This window comes from Nelumbo lutea, chromosome 2 (genome assembly GCF_056320005.1).
Source record: "Nelumbo lutea isolate HS-2025 chromosome 2, American lotus-T2T, whole genome shotgun sequence".
NCBI lineage: Eukaryota > Viridiplantae > Streptophyta > Magnoliopsida > Proteales > Nelumbonaceae > Nelumbo > Nelumbo lutea.
In genome coordinates this window covers 65,076,665-65,100,939 of record NC_142685.1, presented here as the reverse complement: position 1 = coordinate 65,100,939, position 24,275 = coordinate 65,076,665, and the positions used below count along the sequence as shown (strand labels likewise).

The following is a 24,275-nucleotide window of genomic DNA, read 5'->3' as shown; positions in this document are numbered from 1 at the left end:
GTGACTTTAAACGATAAAAGGGCTGAACAAGAATTTGTTAAGTATCATAGAGCCCAAATTCTCCAGGAGGACCCGCTGAATAATCATGTATCTAGTCAGTCTTGCAATTATTGAGGGAAAAAGTTAAGAAAAGAAAACTGAACCACCCGTGGTGCAAATTATATAAGGTCCTTTAGAGGCCACCTATGGCTGGGAAGTTTATGTAGAAATGCTGAGTCAAGGATTCTGGCATGTTGAGAGAGGAAAAAATCAAGAGAACCTTTCTTACAAAAGCGTAACTGAAACAGACAACATACCGGTATCCTCTAAGGGAAATAAATGGTTTTGAAGCCATTTTTAAATATTTCAGGAAATAGAGGTGCTTTTTGACTGCAAAGTTACAGTTCAAGCACTACTCCATTGATTGGTTTAAGTACTCACCAGTAAGCCACAACAAATGTGTATGCCATTCTTTGCTAAAGACCAATCTAGATCCACCTATGCGCATATAGGTCAGACCCACATGACACTTCTAGCTCCAACATGAAAAACAAGCATCCAAGCAATATAAAGAAAGAGAAAAATAAGGAAAAGAAAAATAGGAATAAAATGACATCAGAAGCATGATACCAAAGCTCTTGGGACCAAACCTTTTGCAGAAACTGATGAATGCTTGACTTGAGAATAGATTCTTCAAGGAAAAAGGCTTGTCCAGTAATGAAAGCTTTGAAAATCTTGGGATATCATACAAACAATGACGTTTTATTCCCTTCATCATATGCAAAGAAAAGGTGAATGGTCTTAGTTCTCTGATTTCACAAAGCTTTCCTACACTGGAAGAATGTTCTTATTGCCTAGTGGTGTTGAAATCAAGCATGCTGCAGGGCGACAAACTTAAATCTGTGCCTGATGTTGCATCTGAAAGCTCTGCTAATCTGCTTCCCTACCCTTGTGTAGATATAAATGGTATGACAAAGAAAGATTGGAATCAAAGATACCCTAGTATCTCCACTATATTCCTGTTTCCACGTTGTAAAGAGACTAGGCCGAATGGGCCCTAACAGCCTCTCTTGTAATATCTTTTATTTTATGTTGATGGGCCACACTTACTGGGCCTGTTATTTATTCTTGTTTTATTTTTCTTTATGTAACTGCCAAGCTGGCCGCCCACTTAAGGGCATTATTGTCATCATCAAATTTTTAGATATTAATAAAATAGGGTTAGAGGAGAATGGAGAATTATTCGACTCCTTCTCTTACCTCTTCTCTTCGCCATCTTCTTCTCTTGTACAGTTATTCAGACCTGTTTTATTCTGCTAATCACTAAGTTTAATCTTGATATTAAAGGACTGATTTACATCTCACGTCATAGGCTGTGTTTATAGGCTATCTAAATATGATTATCAATATGCTTTGGGGAGAGTCATATGATGCTGTGAGATCTCAAATGCAAAGAAATTCACCACACTAGCTAGGTCTAGACATTTGACTTCACAAATTATTGTCTACTGATGGGCCCTGCTTGGAGTAAATTTACCACTGTCAACTACAATTGGATGATTACCATATTCAGATTTAAGCAACAATTTAGTGTGCGAATAATCCTAGATGGAACCCATTGAAAGCCAGCTCACTGGCACAACCATGTGCGCTCATGATTTTATTTGCATTCTACTGAGATAGGATTGTAGAATTTCTTTATTAAGGTAAACAATATTTTATATAATGTCTTTCTTTATATCAGCATATGGTTTCCTTCCAAAAAAAAAAAGCAATTTTACATAATGGAAGGTGATTCAAAGAATTCTATCGAAAACAGGTAAACCCACCTAACAATAGAAAAAAACTATTTCCAAGGAAGAAAAACTGCTTTAGTACACAAGGGGAATTAGTGAAGATGAACATGAAGCATCATTGTTCTGAACTTGATAACAAGTATCTGCAATACTTAATTCTTTTCCTTTGATATAATTTACCTCTTATTAAAAGAACTCTGTTGATTACCTACCGTACTGAACTAAAATGGAAGGCATAGTGACTGGCATCACAGTGAAGAACTATTGCCATCTAATGTCATCAGAACCTTGTAAAGGTCTGGCCGTCGATCCCGAAATACTCCCCAGCTATGTCTCTTGGATTTGATTTTATCCAGATCAAATTCTGCAACGAGTATGGCTTCATCCTTATCATTTGCAGCTGTGACAATTTCTCCCGTGGGTCCTGTTTATTGTTATTCAATATTAACTATAAAATTCGAAGGATCACATATAATCAGCCCTCTATTATACATAAAATCAATATTAACTTTTCTTGTACCACATGCAAATGCATCTTACATGACACATATGGGTATTGCATACGTGGGACACACTCAAACTAACGAATTGGGGACTTACAAGTGAATAGTGTATGATGCATTTGTATGCAGTACAAAATTAAAAAAAGGAACTTGTAATCCTTAGAATCACTCAATTTAATTTGCTAATAATCACCAATGCTAAATAAATTTTGTACTCAGTAGCGCAGTGCATAATTAATAACCTATAATATGTAATAAGCCATACTTATTTCTAGATGTTCTAGTATATATTATTACTTATGAGAACAGAAATGTCCATATATTAGCTTACCAAAAAACTTCTATATATGCTAGTATTAATATGTAGGGGAATCTCTTAAACTACCCCTAAGTTTTAGAAAATTGACTTTTTTTATCAACAGAAGATTCCTTAATTGTTTAAGAAAAAGATAATACAAGAGAGGGGAGCTAAAATATCTTAACTCCCCACAACTGTCAATGTACACCAAAAAATACAAGAGCTATTACAATTTACAACTGGGACCAAAAAACAGAACTCCTATTCACCCCTTGCTTAGCTAATCCATCTGCAAATGAATTTGCATATCTCTTTACCCATGTGCATAGAACTTCAATGTCCTTGGTAAGCCATTTAAATTTCCTCTTTTCATTGTTGTAGTTCGAAAACCTAGAGTTGTCTTCCTTTAGCCAGCTAAGTACACTCTCAGTCTCCTTCTGTGATCAGCTTGTTTATATGCAGGTCTTTGGCCCTTCGAACCCCTTCCAGAGCTGCTAATAACTCAGCCCCTCAATGAGTCTCCCACTCTAACTGGACCAGAATACATGGCCATCAAATTCCCTTTTTCAACCCTCATGAATCTCCCACTCCTACTGTTTGCAAAATCCCTTAAAGTAACCCCCCCCCAAGTTTTCTGACGATTGACCAACTCTACCCCTACTGTTATAATGCCATCACATTCCATCATTCCATCCACATGTGATTGCACATGACTGCTGTAACTTTTTAAAACCCAATTTTGCCCTTTTTCCCAAATCCCAAAACTAAATTGTCATTTTTTTATCAATAACTCATAGATTTTATTAAAATAAGAGAGAAAAAACACAGGTACAAGAAGAGGGAGATAAACTCTCTTATCTCACCTAACCAAAACAACAAGACACGAGAACAATTACAAGATAGCCCAGAACAAAGAGTCCCTAGATGCCCCTTGTTTAGCTAACCCATCAGCAAAGGAGTTAGCACTTCTTTTAACCCAATTCATCTTCACCTCAATGTTCTTGGTTAACCAATTAATTTTCCTCTTCTCGTTGTTGTAGTTGCAAAAATTAGCAGTATCATTTCTCACCCAATCCACTACCAGTTTAGAATCGCCTTCTATGACCAATTTGGTGATATTCAGTTCAATTGCCCTTTGAGTTCCTTTGATAACAGCTGAAATCTCAGCTTTAAGAGAATCACCCAATCCATCCAGTGTCTCATTTTTTTTTCTCTGCAACTTTGATGGGTAATGAAATTTTAAGTGTTAACTCAGGGCCAGTTCTTCTCAGCTCCTCTATGGCTGATGGGAATTGACAAATCAAAACATAGTCCAGGGATTTCTGGTACCTTTAGCATCCAGAAAGCAGCCACCAGTTGTATCATGTTTGATGGAAAGAGAGGATGTGTGTGGGAAACGTGGATGCATAGTTTTCAAGGCGCCAAGGCGAGGCTAGTCACCAGGGGGCGCCTTATTGCCTAGTTGCCTAGGTGATGGATTTTTTATGTAGAAAATGTAGATCCTAGTGTAGTTCCCTAGGTACCATAACCATATTTCCTTAATAATTATTCATAATTTTCATAAGAAAAGTATGGAGTTCATGTTAAAGTATAGAAAATCAACAAATTCATGAAAAGAAGAAAAAGAATGAAAAGAAAATTCAAAAAATATAAGGGGTGAACCCTTATTTTTGTTATAGGAAACGAAGAAAAGAAAATGTGTTATTAGTGTAGTTGTTCAAGACTGCTATCAGTCTTGATCACTCAGGAACTTCAGGTTCGAAGAGAAGAGAAAGTGAAGGAGGAGAAAGAGTGGTGAGAGAGCAGTAGAACACAGTTTTGAGGAGAAGAACAGAATCTCAATATTCTGCCGCCGCCACTTTAATTTAATATTTATATGTTATGCTAGTTACATGAAAGGACACATCTGCCCTTGGTGTTTACATCATAACACATAACAATATAAAACTGAAAAGTAAATAACAACTAAAATAACAGAATCATAAATTGACCACAACTGTGACTAGATACATTCTACCCTACAGACAGAGTGGGACCACAGCTGTGGGGCCCACATCAATGTTCTCTACACTCCCCCTCAAGTTGGGAGTAGATGTTTATCATTCCCAACTTGGATAGATCTCCTTCTAGCTTCTTTCTTGATACGGCTTTAGTGAGGATGTCCGCTAGTTGCATACTGGATGTGATGTAAGGGAGACATACTTCTTGAGATGAGACCCTCTCTCGTACAAAATGCCGGTCAACTTCAATGTGTTTGGTTCTGTCATGCTGCGTTGGATTATGTGCTATATTAATGGCTGCTTGATTATCACAATACAGCATCAAGGGCTTCTCATACTCAATGTCCAACTCCTCAAGTAGAGATCTTAGCCATAGGATTTCAGCCACTCCGTTGGCCATGGACCTGTATTCTGCTTCAGCACTTGCCCGGGAGACAACACTTTGTTTCTTACTTCTCCAGGAAACAAGGTTTCCTCCCACAAGGGCACAATATCCTGAGGTAGACTTTCTGTCATCAACACTCCCAACCCAATCAGCATCTGTATAGACCTCCACCTTCATGTGGTTGTTATTCTTGAACAGTATACCCCTACCCAGGCATCTCTTCAAGTAGGCTAAGATTCTTTCTGTTGCAAGAAGATATGTGGTTGTAGCAGAATGCATGTATTGGCTGACAACACTAACAGCATAAGTAATATCAAGCCGAGTGAGACAGAGATAATAGGATCTTTCCTACCAATTGCTGGAACATAACTTTGTCTTCAAGAAGCTCCCCACTCTCGGCATTAATCCTGTGGTTCTATTCAATTGGTGTTTCTGCAGGCTTGACACCTAACTTTCCAGTTTCTGCCAATAAGTCTAGGACATATTTCCTCTGAGAGATGAAGATCCCCTGTTTGGATCTAGCAACCTCAATACCCAAAAAATATCGGAGTACACCAAGGTCTTTCACCTCAAATTCTTGATGAAGGAGCTGTTTAAGGGACTCAATCTCATGGCTATCATTCCCTGTGACCACAATATCATCAACATATACTGCCAGTATTGTCAAGGAGGACTCCACCATCTTGATGAATAGGGTATGATCTGACTGAGCATATACATAACCAAACTTCACAAGGGCTAGTCTGAATCTATCGAACCAAGCCCTAGGTGACTGTTTCAAACCATACAAAGCCTTGTTGAGCCGGCAGACCTTCTTACCTATCTCTGCATCATAGAATCCAGGAGGCAAACGCATGTAAACTTCTTTCTACAGATCTCCATTCAGAAAGGCATTTTTCACGTCCATTTGGTATAAAGGCCAAGTGTGACTTGCTACAAGGGATAATAGGACTCGAATAGTGGTCATCTTATGCCATAAGTCTGTGTGAACCCTCTTGCAACTAACCGAACTTTATACCTCTCAATAGATCCATCTGCATTATGCTTCACCGTAAATACCCATCTGCATCCAACTGGTTTCTTTCCTTTGGACAGATCAACTACCTAACAGGTGTTGTTTTTCAACAGGGCATCCATCTCAGCTTGCACTGCATCTTTCCATTCCTGGACGGATAGGACTTCTTGCACTGTTCTTGGAATAGGGACATTGGAAATGGAGCTAAGGTAGGACCTATAGGTAGGAGATAGGCGATCATAGGATAAAAAATGGGAAATACAGTGGGCTGTAGATGTGGTACAATGTCGTTTCCCTTTACAGACTGCAATCGGAAGGTCAAGATCATCTGTGGGAGGTGAAATGGTTGGGATTGTAGTATCTAGACCTGGAGCTAGAGGTGAGATTGGAGCTGGCCTAGACTACTGATGATCAGAATCAACCTGCCTGCACCGCCTGTGATAGACCCTCAACTCCTGATCCCTCTAACCACCCTCACCATTGCAGCTCTCCCTCAACTCCTGATCCCTCTGACTACCCTCACCATTGCAGCTCTCATCACCCAATAAAATAGGTAAAGGAGCTGCACCACTCTCACTACTCTCCCCCTGAAGACAAGGACTCAACAAACCCCCACTCCCACTGCTCTCCCCCTGAGGGGAAACCTGAGGATAATAGGGTGTCCCCTCAAAGAAAGTAACATCCATGGAGACAAACTTCCTCCCCAAGACAGGATCATAGCAACAATAACCCTTTTGAGTTTGTGCATAACCAAGGAAGATGCATTTGGAGGCTTTGGGTTTGAACTTGGAGTGATGGGGTCCGAGAAGCTGAACAAAGCATGTACAACCGAATGTCTTAAGGGGAATAGAAAACAAGTCCTCACGTGGGTGTAGAAGGGAAAAAGGAGATATCATATCAAGGACCCTGGAAGGAATCCGATTAATAAGGTATACCGCCGTGAGGATAGCATCACCCCAGAAGCGGATAGGAACATTGGAAGTAAACATGAGACTTCCAGCCACTTCCAAAATGTGCCTATTCTTCCTTTCAAAAACTCCGTTCTGCTGAGGTGTATGAGGGCAAGAGCTCTGGTGGATAACCCCATGATGAAGAAGATAAGATGTCAATGATTTAGCAAAGTATTCCTTTGCGTTATCAAATCTAAGAACTTTGATCTTGGCATCAAACTGGGTTAGGATCATTTGGTGAAAATTTTGGGTTAGGGAAGATGCATGAGATAAACCCAAGAAAAACGGGTATGATCATCAACAAATAACAAGAAATATCTGTACCCACCCATGGAAGGGATATGATAAGGCCCCTAAATGTCAGTATGCACAATATCAAAAGAATTATCACTCCTTTTATTACTCAATAAATAAGGCTTTCTACAATGCTTAGCAAACTCACAACTTTCACACTGTAACTGAGACAACTCAATAGACTCAAATAAAGCAGGAAACAGACTCTATAAAAACCGAAAAGACAAATGACCTAATCGGTTATGGCACAGCATAACCAGACTCACTCTGAGAAACAAAAGACATCTTCTCAACCGACTCTCCCACTCAAGAGTCTCTAAGTGATCAATCTCACACCACAAGGATTGCAATGTAGAGAAATATACTGAAACCGGTTTCTCTCCTTGTTTAAGATTCTTCACTTCACATTTCAATTCATATGCTCTGGCAACATTAAGGGGTTGGGAATAAGTTTCTTTCATAACATCCCATATCTCCTTAACTGTCTTTGCCCACAAATAATTCCGGCTAATATGAGGTTGCATAGAATTACACAGTCATGTCATAACCAAGTAGTTTTCTTGAATCCACTTTGTATATGTCGGGTCTCCCTTGGGAGGTTCCTTCATATCTCCCAAGAGGTACCCTAATTTACCTCGTCCACCAATAGCCATCATGGCTGATTGGGCCCATTCCAAATAGTTTGATCCATCAAACTTTACAGTCGTAATCTGACCACCCATCTCAGAAACATTACCATAACTGATGTTCCCAAGGCTGCCTTCTGCCTGATTTTTAAACTCCATTTCTGTCAAGTCTCAAAAAGCACTTGGACTACCAATCACAATCAAAAACAATATGGGCCTGATCTGTCTTCACAGTATATGTGCACAAAACTGGGATAATTTTGATCTGAAACCAACTAGCCAACACAACAGTAGCTGTCCGTAGAGCTCTAACCCCTTAGGACTCTAAAAAACAGCTTAGAAGAGGTCTGATATGCTTGGGAGAGTTAGGGTTTTAATCAATCCTTAAAGTGAACAATTTAGTTGCACAATCCACTCAATACTGTGTATATAGACTTGCAATAGGGTTAATAAGAAACCCTAGAATCTGTGTATATAAATCTCAAGGTTCAATCAAACACTAGCGCTTGCCGCAAGGTTACTTTCAAACCCTAGAGTAGAGAGAAACACAGTTGAGATAGTTCGGCCTAGGGTTTGCTATAAAACCCTAGTGAATCGTAGAGAGGAAACCCTAGGATGGTTCGGCCTTCCCCTCCAGATAGGTCCAACCTATCTTCTCTGATCTAACTTCTCTTAGAAAGTAAATAACTTACAAGGAAAAACTGTTCGCTGCCTTCTAGGGTTACCCGAACCCTAGTCTTCTCTGATCCTTCCTGACCACCAACACTCTGCAACCCTAACAAGTTTCCAACAGCTGCTAGCACTTCTGGCGATCTCCAAGAATCAGCCTGCGAACTCCTTTTCAGCTCTCAGTCCTAGGAGATTCTCATGTGGTCGACTGGTATTAGATTCACATGAGAAACCCTAACTTGGGTCTAATACCATGTAGTTGTTCAAGACTGCTATCAGTCTTGATCACTCAGGAATTTCAGGTTCGAAGAGAAGAGAAAGTGAAGGAGGAGAAAGAGTGGTGAGAGAGCAGTAGAACACAGTTTTGAGGAGAAGAACAGAATCTCAATATTCTGCCGCCGCCACTTTAATTTAATATTTATATGTTATGCTAGTTACATGAAAGGACACATCTGCCCTTGGTGTTTACATCATAACACATAACAATATAAAACTGAAAAGTAAATAACAACTAGAATAACAGAATCATAAATCGACCACAGCTGTGACGAGATACATTCTACGACAGTGGGACCACAGCTGTGGGGCCCACATCAATGTTCTCTACAATTAGAAAATGTGTAGTAGAGAATGTGTTCATTAGACAAAATTTTAAGTTTTTCCTTACTTGTTGGTTCAGGTTTTTAAAGTCTTTTGGGGTTCAATACAAGATTTAGCAATGTTTATATTGATTAAGCCCTAACAAATAAGAAAATAATAAAAAGAAATTAGTATATAAACACACAAAATGAATATTTTAGTTTAGTAATGCCTATTTTACAATTATAATGTCAAAAAATAAAGAATAAAAAAGTATTTTATAATACATAATTCAAAACTGCTTGGCAATTAGGCGAGGCGAGCCTCAAAGGGCACCTTGTCGCCTAGGCGTTGCCTTGACAACTATGCGTGGATGTATGGTCCAAGGTTCAAAGTTCCTACATTTTGATGGACATTTTAGTAAGTTACAGTTGCAAACAGCATATTTCAGTTCAGGAGTGTGAGAACAGGGAAAAAAAGGTTGCAGAGGTCACCAAGATATTTTTCCCTCGACAATTTAACTTAATCCCGATTTATTTTGGATTTTCTCTACTTCTTTGTGTCGATTCTTTCATCAAAACCTCAAGCTGTTCTCAGAATTCACAAAGATCCAACGAATCAAAATCCACCAAAGGACTTTTATGAAAGAAATAAAACTGACTAAATCCCAAACCTCAATGCTCCTTAATCAAGTTAATAGCCCCCAGCGCATCCGACTCCACAACCAGACTCTGAATCTCCAGTCTTTAAGCCACCCAGACGCCAATTCTTTTTTCTTTTCTTTTTTTTTTTTTTTTTTTGAAAGGTAAGGCAAGATTTTATTAATTCAGATTGAACAAATTACAACAGGAGAGCTAGCCACTTAAGGACTAGACAGAGCACAGGCCAAGTTACAGATTCCAAATGGACTTAGATCTAAACAACTCAGGAACATTTCAGGTTCTTAAAGTCAGGAGTTATAGACACCCAAGAGATCAGCTTGCTAACCGCCAGATGTACTACCTCATCAGTGCTGTTTGTCTTATTACAAAAGGCTCTCCTGTTCCTTTCTGACCAGATTCCCCAAAGCACAGCTGCAGGAATTGTCTTCCATATTAATTTTCCTTTTTTCTTCAAGCCTGAAATCTCCCAGCAGAACAGAAGGCCTTTAACTGAATTTGGCATGACCCAGCAAAGACCAATAGCCCAAAGAAAATGATCCCATACTCTGGAGGAGATAGGACAGTGGATACACCCAGACACCAATTCTAATTGCAGCTAGTTCTGCATCTTCAACCAAGGCACACCAAACTCTAGAAGCTTGAATGTCAACCACCCTGCCTGAGAAGTCATGGATCACCACTCCAATGCCTGCTTGCTCTGCTGCCCTCCATGCCGCATCACAATTCAATTTCAGGAGACTCACCAATGGGGGAATCCACATTTCTCCAATCCAAATTGACCTGTGGATTGAAGAAGCACTGATTGGATCACCAACCATCTCCATTCCCCACCTCACCCAGGTCCTTCCAACTTCCTCAAAAAGGCTCTCTGGTGGGATATCCCAACCTGAAAAGGTTAGCTTATTCCTCAACTTCCAAGGAATCCAAATTACAATAGCCAACAAATAAGCCACTTACTCCCTCCCCCCAGCAGGGTCCAACAAGGCCACAGCCCAATCCCTAAAGGTTCTCCCCCGTGAAATGGCTGAAAGCTGAGATCCCAACCAAACTGGTCTACGATAAAGACGGTCAAGAAAAAGGTGATCCACCGACTCCTCCCCTGCAGACCTCGGACACTTGGGATTCTCCACAATTCTCCTCCTATAAAGGTTCTTGTTAACTTCCAATGCATTTTTACAGGCACGCCAGATTAGATTACAAATGCAAAGAGTAAATTTTCATCCTCCAGATTTGTTTCCACAGAGGATGAGCTTTACCCTCTGGGGAAGGGGATGGATTTCTGGAATTCTTCATCTTTTTTGCCACATAATAAGCCAATTTAACTCCAATTTGACTGTAACTTCCCCTGATCTGTGATATTCCCATATCCTGCGATCTGGAATAGCCTGCCAGCTCAAAGGAATACTCATTATTGCCACTACCTCCTGGTCCGAGAATAAAAATCGCAGCACCTCTTCATTCCACCTCCTAAATGCTGATATATAAGTTGATTCACCTTGGTCACAGAGCAATCATCCAGTTTAGGGGTCTGGATTCACAAGACCCGGGACCCACATGTCCTCCAAGATTCCTATCTCTTCCCTGCTACCCACCTCCACACACACCCTTCTTCCAAAACCTTCCTTCCCCATAACAGGCTACGCCATGCCCACAAAGCCTTAAATCCCACCTTTGCTTCCCAAAAATTGTTTCATGGAAAGTAACGACTTTTAAGAACCTTAAGTTCACTCTCCATTGCTACTCTCCAAGTTGATCTGGCCAACATTACCTAGTTGAAGGCTTCCACTGATCTATACCCCAACACTATAAACTAATACTTATTGGGTTGAGGATGAGGGGAGGATAGAAGAAACTATTCTAAATCATTTTTCATCCATTGATCTATTAGGTTATAGTGGATATACTTAAGTCTTATAGACCTTTACCCTAAAAAGAGTCATACAGACGAAGATATGCCACATAATGAAGTCATGAACTTGAGACTGAATCAAATACTGTGCATGCCAATGAGAAAAATGCATACCTGCTATAAAAGAGTTCCCGTAAAATGTAATCTCACTATTTCCATGTTCTGTCTCAATTATCTCCTTTCCTATCCGATTTGAAGCCACTAGAGGTACCTGAAGTTTCAAAAACAGATCAGTTCCGTTGAAGAGGAACCACAACAAAGTATATAATGCGTTGCTTAATGACATTTGGAGAAATTGGTCAGCAATAGCAAGGTGCTCATCTTTAAAGGCCAAATCAATTACAAGCTGGTCTCCTCCACCCGAAGGCTCAATTAAGTTGAACTTTGATGGAAGCAGCATGGGTAATCCAGGATTATCCGGAGTGGGGGGTGCTTTGAGAAATGAGAAGGGAGAGATTTTGTTGCTCTACTCAGGTCCTTTGGGAATTGGGAATTCCATCAGGGCAGAACTTTTAGCTGCTGTACAAGGGGTCCAATTTGCAAACCAGCTGGGGGTACAACAACTAATAATCGAGGGGGATTCCAAAGTGGTGGTGGGTTGGTTGAAAAATTCTGAAGAGGCTATGTGGCGATACAAGAATGAAATGAAGAAATTTAGTTGGTTGACAAGGAATATGTTGGTCACTGTACAGTGGGTGGGGAGATCAGCAAATACCTTGTCAGATGTGTTAGCTAAGCAAGGGGTAAATAGGGAAAAATTATTTTGGGCTCAGTTGTGATTCTTGTTTTTCTTTCCTAGTTTACTTGTAAGTTTCAAGGAGGGGCTGCAGCTCGCGCCTCTCACTGGGATGATGTATGAACTCACTCTAATTTGCTTCTGAATCAATAAACTTATTATTATTCATCAAAAATTATAAAAATTTCCTACTTCCCAATGCCCACTGAAAATCTTGGAACCAGGATTCAAGACTATCAATCAATTAGTGTGCAAAATAACAGTGGTATGAATTTTGATATTATCCAACACCAACTCTTTACATCTAGTATGATAGGCTCAGAAAGCCCAGAATGTAGGGATGAACAGATGACCATACAGTTCATCTCATGCAAGTGTGAAATACCACTGCTATTTGAATATAATTCAGCTAATTTAAAGTGTGAAATACAAAAAAGGACTCAGGGTAAGCTGATTATATCAGTGGTATGCAAGTAATAGTTGAAACTTGTTTCCTGTAATCTCCCTCAACAACCAAACTCATTTCCTGTAATCTCCCTCAACAACCAAACTTGTTTCCTGTTTCTGCCATGTGGAGAAACCCTCTGGGCTGTATTACGTTTTGCTGAAAGATGATGAAAGAAGTGGTATCAAGCTCTACTGAAGGAACTATCAAGCGACTAAAGCTCTTAAACAAATGCTTGGTTGGTTGTTTCGTCAACTCTGAACCAGATGTTGAAGTAGTTTGGAACTGGGCAGTGACTGAATGGAAGCCAAGTAGGCACTTCCAGGTGAGAAGACTCAGTGCAGGGTTCTTTCTTTTCTTCTTCAGTAGTGAAAAAGAAGCTTCGGATATTCTCGAGCGCGAGCAGGATCAAGTCTGGAGTCCAAAGTTAAGACTGGGGGGGGGGATGGAATCCTCTCGTTGGAGCGCTGAGAAACGTGGGGCCTTCAAGCTTTGTTTGGATTAACATGTTCAGCATTCCTCTTCATGCCTGGAGTTTCCAAACCTTCAGGGAGATCGGAGATGCTTGTGGGATTTTTAGGTTCGTTGACTCAAGAACTCTGGATTGGAAGAACCTAGTGAGTGTGTGTACCTTAATTGAGATGGAGGAAATTCAACTGGTTCCAGCATCCCTTTTGCTTCACTTTGGCGGAGAACTTTTCGATTTAAGAGTGGTAATAGAAGGAACTTACCCAGGCGATTGTCTTAATCTCCTAGTCTCGAGTAAGGAGGATAGAGGTGCTTCTCAAGTTCCCTCTGGTTCGAGAAGGCGGAAGTCAAAAAGACTATTCTTAGAGATAGTTTCGGAGGTTGAAGATGAGGGTAGTTTGGGAACAAAAAAAGATATCGGTTTTATTGGGGTTGATACATCGGCTTTGGTGGACTTTTGAGACTTTGGAAAAGGAAGGAGATATGATTTGGAGGTGAGATTGAATAAGGAAAAGGGGAGCGGGGGCCATTTGGTGCTATCTGTTGGGGAAGGTGGAAAGTCTCCATCTCGGCGTCTTCAAGGGGTGTCCTGCATCAGTGATGGAGATACCACTGGGGCCCACTCTCTAAATCCTTTATCAATTAGTGCGAGTAGGCTTTGTGTCCCACCCAAGGTAGGAGTTATTAAGAGGAGTGAAACTCTATTCAAGCGCATTGTCAAAGGTAGGCGTCCGAATAGTTTCATTTTGAACTTGTCTCAAAAACAAAGAAAGGTCAGACTGCTTAAGGGGTCGAAGCTGAATGTTGTTGAGAGACCTGCAATCAGGAGATCCTCTTCTAATGTGACCCATAGCCCTGGATACAGTGAAGTTGCTCCTGGTAGCTGCGATCAAAACAGGGGAAATCAATGATCTTAGTTACTGTAAGTCCAGTGGGGGACTACAGTGCGTCTCGAAGTTCTGGGATCAGCATGGGCGACTCTGGTCACTATGTTCAAAGCAGCAGATAGTCGGAAGAAGATCTCGAAGATGCTTCTCCAAAGCAAAACTCTGTTGCAACGCCCAAGGCCCCTTCCTCAACTGAATTGGATGTCACTAGTGCAGACAGGGAGGTCCACAAAGAAATGGAGATAGGCCTGATGAAGGAGGAAATTGCTACCAATGGGTCTGTTGTTGCCACCCTTGAAGGAAATGTTGTTGTTGGAGGGGGAGGAAGTGAAAGTGTTGGTGAGGAAATTTGTTCACCATCCCAGATCAATGACGATACTGATGATCTTCGTGTCTTCGGGGAGGTGGTGATTGGGAAATTAGGTGTGGATTTGGGTAGGAGGGGGGAAGATAAAGAAAGATTTTATTGGGATTGAATCTGTGACATCCAAAAAGTGTTGAGGAGCCTCTGGAGTAAGATACTCTCATACTGTACATGTAACCAAAATTTTCTCCCGTCTGAAGCTTGGTTTGGTTGGGTCTGGGTCTACAAAGAACTACAAAAGGGTGTACAGAAGAAGGAGAAGTAAGACCCTTAAAATTTCAAAGCAAGATCTGGATATTGAGAACTCTCAGAATACCTCTAACCCGGGTAAGCAGCTGGGGACTGGTAATATTGTTTGCGCCCCTGAAAAGGATTCTATTTCTGTCGTTAGAGAACTTGATAAAAGTCTCGAAAAGGAGAAAAAACCGGTTTTGTCTCATTCAAGGCAGCGTTTAGAAAGGATGTAGAAATTGGTAAAAGCTTGGGTTTGTTTTTCTGGGGAGGTGAGGAATTTGCCTTAAAAGCTTTTGAAGAGTTTGAGAGGAAGGAAGAAAGTTCGAGAAAAGGGTTAATTGGAAGAGGGAGATGGGATGAAGATGGCAACAACCAAGAGGAGGCTTTTGTTGGAAAAGATTAGCTTTTCTCTTCCATTAGTATTTTTTCCCGTTTTCAGTTGTCCTTTTGTTTTTGGTCTGGGCTTTCGTCTAGGCAACAACCAAGAGGAGGCTTTTGTTGGGTCACGAATTTGGAAGATCTGATGATCTAACCATTGGATAAATTGCATCTATTTGGACCTCCCTTGCCAATATGCAAACTCGATAACCGCCATTCAGAATGATGGGTTATTACATGGCTGGGATGATCATATTTTCTCATACCACTTGCTGGTCAATCAAAAAGGAATTCTGTATGTAAGGTAATCGGATTCAATGCCATGGCCCAAAAATAGAGTGGCAGATTGTGGAAGGATAATACAATTCTGAACTATTAACTCCACACCAAGTACATGAAAAATACAATTCATAAACAAACTCAAATGACTAGTTTACAGCACAAAAAGAATGAAGAATTACCAAATTAGCCCCAGCATGACCTTGCATCACCCGCTTCCAATGATCACGGGAATCAAGTCCTTCATCTTGTGGTTCAGAACCAATGGCAGTGGGGTAAAACAAAATTTCTGCTCCTTGAAGAACCATGGCACGTGCAGCCTCTGGAAACCACTGATCCCAGCAAATAGCTTGCATAAAAAGATTATGATATATTTTAGGTTATTCCATCACCATTCATTGCAGAAACATCCGGAAAAAAGACACCTCCTTAACAGTGAAGTATAAGAACTAGAAAAATCTTGACTTTGGTGAAATATTTTGAAGAGAGAGCCCTAGATACTCTTAAAATAGATCTTATGAATGGCTTATTAGAGATAAAATTGGCATGCATGTCACACCTAGTGAAGCTTACTAGACATGGAGGAATCTTACAGTTGATCCAAATTGTTCATTGAATAGGGGACCTTCAGGATCAACCAGATGTTCAGTCTCTAGGTCCATGACAAACCTATTTCCAACCTTGTAATAAAGCTATTAAAAGTTCCAATATTTAAATAATAAACCCAAACTAGATATCATTTCAACCACATTGCAACATGGTTTAAACTAAATGTTGGCCTGTGGAAAAAGGGAATGATAACATGTAAGGCCCTTCAGATCCAAATCATGTGGCCAGTGGCTACACCGAGTCCCAGGACATTTATACATATTTAGCAATCCAACTAACAGACCCTCTCCATATATGTAAAACAATATGTATGAAGGATTTTAAAGTCTAAGGCATGATTTATACAACAATGCACACTGGATAAAAGTTTTGGAGACTTTCAAAGTCTTTTCAGTCAATTATATAATCAGATCTTGGTCTGAAGTAGCACAAACAGGTCGTCACTCTGAAGAGGTGAGACTGGATTGGAAGCCACCACCTGAAAGTAAATTGAAATTAAATTTCATGGTAGCTCTATGGGTAACCGGGGAAGAGCAGGTGTCGGGGGAGTGATTAGAGACCGTCAAGGTTTGGTGGCCGTGATGTATTCAGGTCCAGCAGGCTTAGGAGTTTCAGTCAAGGCAGAAATCATGGCACTTCTACATGGTTTCAGATTAGCACAACAGCTTGGCCTCAGAGATTTGGAAGTTGAAGGTGATTCACAGCTAGTAATTCATTGGGCAAAGCAACTCAAAGAAGCACCTTGGAAATACAGACATGCATTTAAGGAGATTGATGTGATTGCAAAGAAATTAAACTCAAGCTTCAGCTGGGTGAGAAGAACTGCAAACGGGGTAGCAGATAATTAGCTAAACAGGGAGTAGATAGGCCAAGTCTTTTCTCAGAAAACTTGTAAACGGTGTTACTGATGGGTGTTCAAATCTTCCAACAGTTGTATTAAGTCTAAATCTTTAATTTTTAATGAAATCCTTTTTCTGATAAAAAAAAACAATGCACAGGCATTAAATACTTAATAAGATAACCATTGAAGTTCATAACAAAAAGAATCTTTAAAATTTTATACGGGAGAACAAGATAGAAGTTGAAAAAATAAGAGATGCAAATAGTAACACAGTTTCATGGCTCACCAAGTAGATGACCCGTATTATGGCCAGATGACCACTGACCAATATGATGTCCAGTAAATCTCTCCTATTTGGATTTGCCCCTCCCATGAATACATATTTTAACCTTTTTACACATAAGTTACATCTAATATAAGGATAATCCTTCGCACATTTAGGTCCTCCAATCTATATCCTCTAATTCCATGTGAGGTCTTCCTAATTCCCTCTGACCCTTTTCCACTTCTTGTCGTTTTCAAACAAGCAAATAAAAAAGGCAACTCACTTTAAGGGGGGAAGAAAGGACAATAAGAAATAAACCAACCTCAATATAATGCCTTATATATAATAATAAAAAAAAAAAAGCTTCCAGAATATGATTTCAATAGGATTTGTGAGCAGTGAGCAGGTTAATTAATGGTTTCATGGTCCCTCTCCAGAGAAAGCCTTTGTTGAGAGAAAGGAGAGATTATTTCACTCTAATTTGCATTTTATTTGCCAAATATTGACAGAATAACATTGTCCCAAAGGTTTAAACCTAAAAAAATTGAAAGAAAAATGAAAGTGGAGAGACAGAAATAAAACATGATGTTTTGTGACAGGTTCGAGGACCAATGGCTTATGACCATGACCAAGCCTCAAGACAAGAGACAGAAGTGAATGCTTCAGTCCCTGAAGCATAGGCCTCAGACTACATAGCTGAGGCTTAAACCTCAAGGCAGTTGGTCGTAATCTACTGATGAGTACCTTGGATTTCCTCCATATCAGATTCTGAGCTCTATTAATATTGTTTCTCAGATAAAGTTCTTGCTTACCAATTCCAATTTTGGCAAACTTTGTTCCAAAGACCTGTTTCCACAGAAATCATGGTTGCCATGAGTTTCTTGGGACAATAGATATCACCTATGAAATTAGGTTTTACTTACAGAAGCACACAATCAGATCAACCCACCTTGAAGCCTGTATCACCAGGATTAAAGTAGAACTTTTCCTGGTAGCCTGAAGAGAAAAAACAATTGTAGTAACTATATGAAAAATAAATAATACCAAACTTGATAAGAAGAATCCTTGAACACTTGCCTGGTCCATCTGGGATATGGGACTTTCTGTACAGACCAAGATCTGTCCCATCAGCATCAATTACTGCTACTGAATTGTAATGGGCATTGTTTGCCTCTTCAAAGAAGCTCACTGGTATTACAACTCCTAATTCTTTTGCTAGTTTTTGCATCCTGCGCAATATACACACATAATTTTGGTTTTCTGGATGGTTTTGCATTCATGCATTTGTTAAGTACAATTTCAGTGGACTAAAACACCAGTAAAAGGTATATCCTCTCTGAAGGCAACCCACATACAGCCCTAGTCAGAAGATTAAAAGGCATTACTAGTTTCTTTGTTTTTGTAACAGAATCATTAATAAGGCAATGGCAATGTTAATTTCAAGTCAGGAAGAGCCAAAGAACACAAAGGCAGTTGACTAGACACAAAGGTACACAATAGACGATACATTCAGGCAAGGGGTCTGAAGTATAGTGAGGGACTAAACAACTAATTCATTTTAATGACACTCTGTGGAAGTAGATATTTTGTTGACAGTATAGAATAATGATGATAGAATAAATCCTTGTGAATAATCTAACTTGTCAATACTCAGCCCTAGAACTCCCAGGTGGGGCATTTCAAATTATGGTTCTGACTTCTTCCTGCATGCAGTGCACACCACATTACATTATGTGGTTGATTTGGTAGGTGCCAAGGTGGTCCTTACAGCCACCCATCTTTTATATTATTTCACCTTGCAGAAGATTTGGAGCCCATTTCAGTATTTTGATATCCCTACCTTAGGATTGTAGGGTGTCCTTTGTAAGGCTTTGCTCGTTGAAAGAAATCCTCCCTTTGAGCTTGGCAGAAATAATATCCCTCAAATAGTTCCTGACAACATTTAAGATGTAAGAATGAAGGTAAAAGCAACATTCAGATGTTAAACTTAAAAAAGGCCAATTAAGTAGTTTCTTGTAGAAATGTCTTATGAAAGAAGTTTCTCAGTGAGCATACCACTGCTTAGTGCAACTGCAAGATCTTGGGCTGACAGGAATGAGAATGTAGGTTCAAGTCTGAGAGCAGCCACTTCATACTAAACTACTGAAGGTTAAGGTCGATATCCAATCTACCCCTCCCAAGACCCAAGACAGGCAGAACCAGAAATGGGTAATGGACTTTAGAGTTCTTTTCTGAAATGTTAAATGCTTAGTCACAAGCCAATCTATTAATGGACCCATTTCTCACAGGCCAAATCCCAGGGGAGACAAATTGGAAAATCTCGGTGCACATGTTAGAGGGAACTCCTTTCTATTAATATCCTCTGAATATGCTACATTCTAGAATTCCAGGATTCTATAGACTCTGTTGCCATGAGAACATCAAGACAAAGGGAAAATTCTAGATTGGGATTGATAAGGCATCAAGGTGACTGGATATGGAACCTACTGCACCCTGGTTGCCCCTTTACATTGTATATATTGAAGGATTACAAAGGAAGGAGAGGTCACTATTTCACAGAGCGATGATACAATAGATCACAAATACAGAGATGTCAGCATCTCAACGAATGGAAAGCTTCTGGTTAAATAGTATTTGAATTTTAAATCCCTGATATTGCTGCAGATGGGGATGGACTTCAGAGCATCTTGAACCCAAAAACCCCGAAACAGTATTACATCGACAATGAATTTGCGCTATAAAGAAAATTCCTCCCAAACCCTGATTTAGATTGGAAAGTATTCAGCTCCCTCAACAAAATAGATCTGCTGAAACAGATGCATCTTTAACAAGAGGGTTTGGTTATGTATGATGTGATTATTGATCAAACCACTGAAATTTCTGAAAATCAGGGGAGGTTGGATTCTGTGAAGAAGTTAAAGGGCACTTTGGATCTTCAGAGTTAAAACTTTAAGAGACCCTTTTGGTTTAAGGATTTAAAATTTTGTGTTGGGAATCAACAGCACAATGTGAATGAAGAGAAAGGTCTGGTGAATAGAGCATTGAAAAGGCTAAGGCAAGAGCAGGGTCCAGTGATACATCAAGAGGATAGAAGTATAGGATTAAGGATTTTGGTATTACCTTCAGAGATGACCAAGAAGAATTTTCTGGTGTGAAGGATAACCGTTAACCCTAGAGCTGTTGATCAAATAGAGAACTATCTAGATGTTGTCATGGAAAACAACCATGGATGAACTCAGGTAGAAATTCCCTTTTGCAAGCATATAAAGAGGCTGCTGAAAGAGCAAGGAGCTTGCTTTGATCACTTGCTTGGATGCAACAGAAGGATGTGTGCATGTTCAGACTTCAAAGTTTCTGTATCCAGACATCCCTCCTTTCCAATTATACTAGAGCTGAAGATAGTCAGCTGCATACAACTGCTTGGACTTTTTACTTTTTGACTTCCAAGAAGCTTGTTTTACAGTATTCATGTATCTCAATGGGCAACAACATGAATTCCATGTGTGAGTTTAAGAAAGTTGCACATCAAAACAAGTAGATACAATTCATCAAATAGATATTTCCATCCAATGTTTTAAAATGCAAATGCGTGACATGAGACGTTAGCCTCCCGAACACAATGAGGCATAAGCCTCCTTAAGAGGAGGGAGGTCAGGAGGAAGAAGGAGGAAAGGGAGGAGGCGCGCCTCCAGGTGTACGCCTCCCACGGCTTTTAAAGCATTGTTTCCATCCTTTTCATCTCTATAAACCGTCTGTTCCTTTCTTTATGCAGTAAGTATAATAATGAATAATCAAATAGGAATTAATCCAGAGAAAATACAAGACAGGGCAATTCATGATTGGTTTAGTTCTCTTCCAAAGCATATATCTAAGAAGGATAAATATTACTTTCTTTCTAAATTTCAAGAAATCAGAAGCTTTTTCATAGAACTCAATCAAGTCCAATCCAAGTAATCTCATATGTTCAAGATATTCTAAACTCCATGTCAAACACATTGCAAGACAAAGCACTGTTCAGCACAGTTCAGCCTCTCGGAATTCAGAATTTGCAATTCATCTGTATACAGATGGTTCATGCAATGCAGAGACTGTTTATGTCATCAACCAACTAACAATCTCATCATCACATCAGGAGGTGTAGCATGCAAAGCATATGGGAGCCATGATTTGGAAATCAGAGCTCTAACCAGATGCTGAAGCAACAAAAGATCATACATATTCTCAGTAAGCTCTTTTTTTTTATTTTTTGATAGCTCATCAGAGAGAAGCAGGCTTATAAAGTAAAAAGGAGGAAACAAGGAACTACAAAAACAGCCACAACCAGAAACTTTACAAATTACAGCCCGGGCTTGGGCAACCCCAATCTAATACCTCTTTCCCCACCCCTGCTCTTGCTAATGAATCTGCCAATATCCTACAGTAGGCTCACCTTTTAGCTTATCATGCTTGTAAATATCAAAAACCAATATCCTACAGTAGGCTAACCATTTCCAATGCTCCTTTTTCTGCTCAGTAATAGTAATGCTATTTTGCCGATAAAGGAAAATAAAAAAACAGCTACAATATGGTCTAATCAAGAAAATTCAGAATATAAGGAAGAAGGACCAAGAAAGTTGACCAATTCATGCTCAATTAAGAATTACCAACTCATGACAAAAGCTTTGCAGATTGGATTTGTCTTAAACTTCAGAGTTCAGATTGATCCTTCAACACTGGCATGTGACTAAATAGATCCTCATTTATCAAAAATTGAAGAGAGGCAACATCAAGCAGAATATCTTGAGGAATGCAGAAGGGAATTACAATAAGGACGCATCAACACACTAGTTCTATTTAACCAAGGATCTAAGAATAGTCCCCCAGCAACTTTTAGCAGACAAATGAAGGATTCAAGTGCATATTCATTCATACCTGAATGAGAATGATATTTGCACCCTTCTTATGAGCAGCTCTAACCAACCTGCATAAACAGGGAAGGTCACTCCGACTACTACAGAAAAAGAAGATCAGTAAAAAATAGAAAAAGAAAATTTTGAATTTGAAGTGCTCCTTCCACAGATATTCTCAAACAACTTTCACTCTATTTATCACTTAGGGGCTGTTTGATAACAGCTGAAGATGCTGAATTGAAAAGCTTATCACTTTGTCTTTTAGAGTAAGATTTTAAGGAGGTTGTGAGCTCCTTAATGGCTAAAATTGAAGTTGGGTGAACCACTAAATTCTTGAAAATTTTATTATTTAATTATTTTAACAACTAAAAGACAAAGCAATAAGTCTTTCAGTTGGGCAACTTCAGAAGTTATCAAACGGCCCCTTAGTCTATTAACAGCTGACTGAGTTTGCTGAAGTTGCGTCTGAAATAAAAATTAAAAACAAAAAAAAGACAGTCTTGCACAAACTAATTGGATATATTGCAAAATGATGCTAACAGAGGATGGCAAAATTTGTTAGTTAGCCCACTAAGTGGGAATGAACTAAAGCAGAGAAGGAAAAATAAATAAAGAACCGTTGAAATGATATGAAAAAAAGTCAAAAGTGAAGGGAGATCAACAACAATAACCATTTGTTGAAAAAAAAAAAAACACCAGCATCAGGAAAAGAGCCGAGGCCAGAAGGAAAAAAAAAAACATATTTTTACAGCATAAATTACATTTGAATGTCTAAGAAGGTCTTGACTTCATGCAAGTTCGGAAGTGTCTCCTTGACCTAATTAATCAGATAGTAGAGTTGAACAACGTGTACCCACCAGGGTTTGATTCTAAATTTCAACAAATCATGAGTAGTAGAAACACAACAAAGTTTGAAATCATAATAAAATATGCTTTTAATTCCAATCAATGCAAATTGAAAAGGTGATTACGCATCATTAGAAACTGATCAAAACGGCATTGAAACCTTGATTTACACATATCTTGGATTCTAGCTAGCTAAATCTTAGCTAGAACTCGTTTTCCAACGAAATATCAGTGGAAATGCTACTAAATTACGTTTTTCCCTTTCCTTTCAAGTTGGAAGAAGAAAGAAATTGAGAGAAGAAGACAGAAAGCAAAATTACCTTTCAGCAGTATCGACATTAGCTGAAACTTCATCGGAGCAACCAAACTGCAGAGTTGAAACCACCACTTTTCTCCCTTCCATTCTCCTTCTCCAGACCCAAGTCAACCGCCCGCGACTCGCTCGGACTCTGCTTCTATATCTCTGCTCTGCTCACTCAGTGTCTGCCTCTCCTCCCCCATTCCTTTATTAGGGTCATTAAGGGTGCAAATGGATCAGGTTATAATTCGATCCGATCCGAACTTCGATACTGTAGTCTTATTCGATATGTTTCTGATTTTTGGTTTCGAATCACCCCTATCCGATCGGATATATGTTATTATTTATTTATTTATATGTAATGTATATGTATATATGTTATTTATTTATAAATATATTATTTAAATTACATTTTTTATAAATTTTTATATTATTTTATTTTTTATAAAAACATATATATGTATATTTATTAATGAAGTAGTTGAAAAAATATTGATTATAGTTGATGTGGGAAACATTGCTCCTGAGTGCTGGTGAAATGTTGGATTCTAATCTTAGTTAGAAACCAAATATTTGCTTGCAGAACTAAACATGGTAAAATTGAATATGACGAGGGGTGATTTGGCCCAACCTAACTGACACGTGGATGCGGCTTGCCAGTTAGACGATAGATCAGCATGAGATGTGATGACAGCACTTCGGTATCAAAGCACCTCGGTAGTCACACACGCCAAGGTGTCACATAACCGAACCTAGAAGTTCACCAATTATCTCTGAACTTCCCGAGATCACATTGCGTAATTGTAGGCCTTATCTTCTCCCAGTCCGAATCAGAGGGAAACGATAAACCTCATTAATTGACATGTTACTCTCCTACCAAAGCGGAACGGATCCCAACATCATGGGCTGAAATTTCCAAGAATGTTTCGAGAGACCTACGGCATCTCAGCTATATAAGGGCATCAACCCCCAAGACTCAGGTACGTGCGATTACTTGCTCACTAGCATTCTAGCACTCAAGTTTTCAGCTTGCAACCATAATACAGTACTGACTTAAGCATCAGAGTGACC

At 39.4% G+C, this 24,275-nt stretch overlaps 1 protein-coding gene across 1 annotated transcript; it reads right to left on the bottom strand.

Moving 5' to 3' along the window:
* Positions 1–1,672: 1,672 nt before the first annotated feature.
* On the bottom strand, positions 1,673–23,528 carry NLP1 (nitrilase-like protein 1). Its single transcript, XM_088968945.1, has 9 exons — positions 23,227–23,528; positions 22,083–22,131; positions 19,012–19,103; positions 18,249–18,400; positions 18,121–18,167; positions 17,984–18,017; positions 15,639–15,805; positions 11,780–11,876; positions 1,673–2,199 (listed from the first exon to the last, which is right to left on the bottom strand). Exons 1-9 carry the CDS (start codon positions 23,307–23,309, stop codon positions 2,024–2,026), a joined length of 897 nt encoding a protein of 298 aa, XP_088825071.1. The 5' UTR covers positions 23,310–23,528; the 3' UTR covers positions 1,673–2,023.
* Positions 23,529–24,275: the final 747 nt, after the last annotated feature.

What these genes read in the sequence shown, in the direction of transcription:
- NLP1 (XM_088968945.1), bottom strand. Translation starts at nt 23,309, where the DNA reads ATGGAAGGGAGAAAAGTGGTGGTTTCAACTCTGCAGTTTGGTTGCTCC. An exon ending in CTGGTGATACAGGCTTCAAG is followed by an intron (nt 18,018 to 18,120) that starts GTGGGTTGATCT and finishes CTGTGGAAACAG; the next exon opens with GTCTTTGGAACAAAGTTTGC. An exon ending in GTCATGCTGGGGCTAATTTG is followed by an intron (nt 11,877 to 15,638) that starts GTAATTCTTCAT and finishes TTGAAACTTCAG; the next exon opens with GTACCTCTAGTGGCTTCAAA.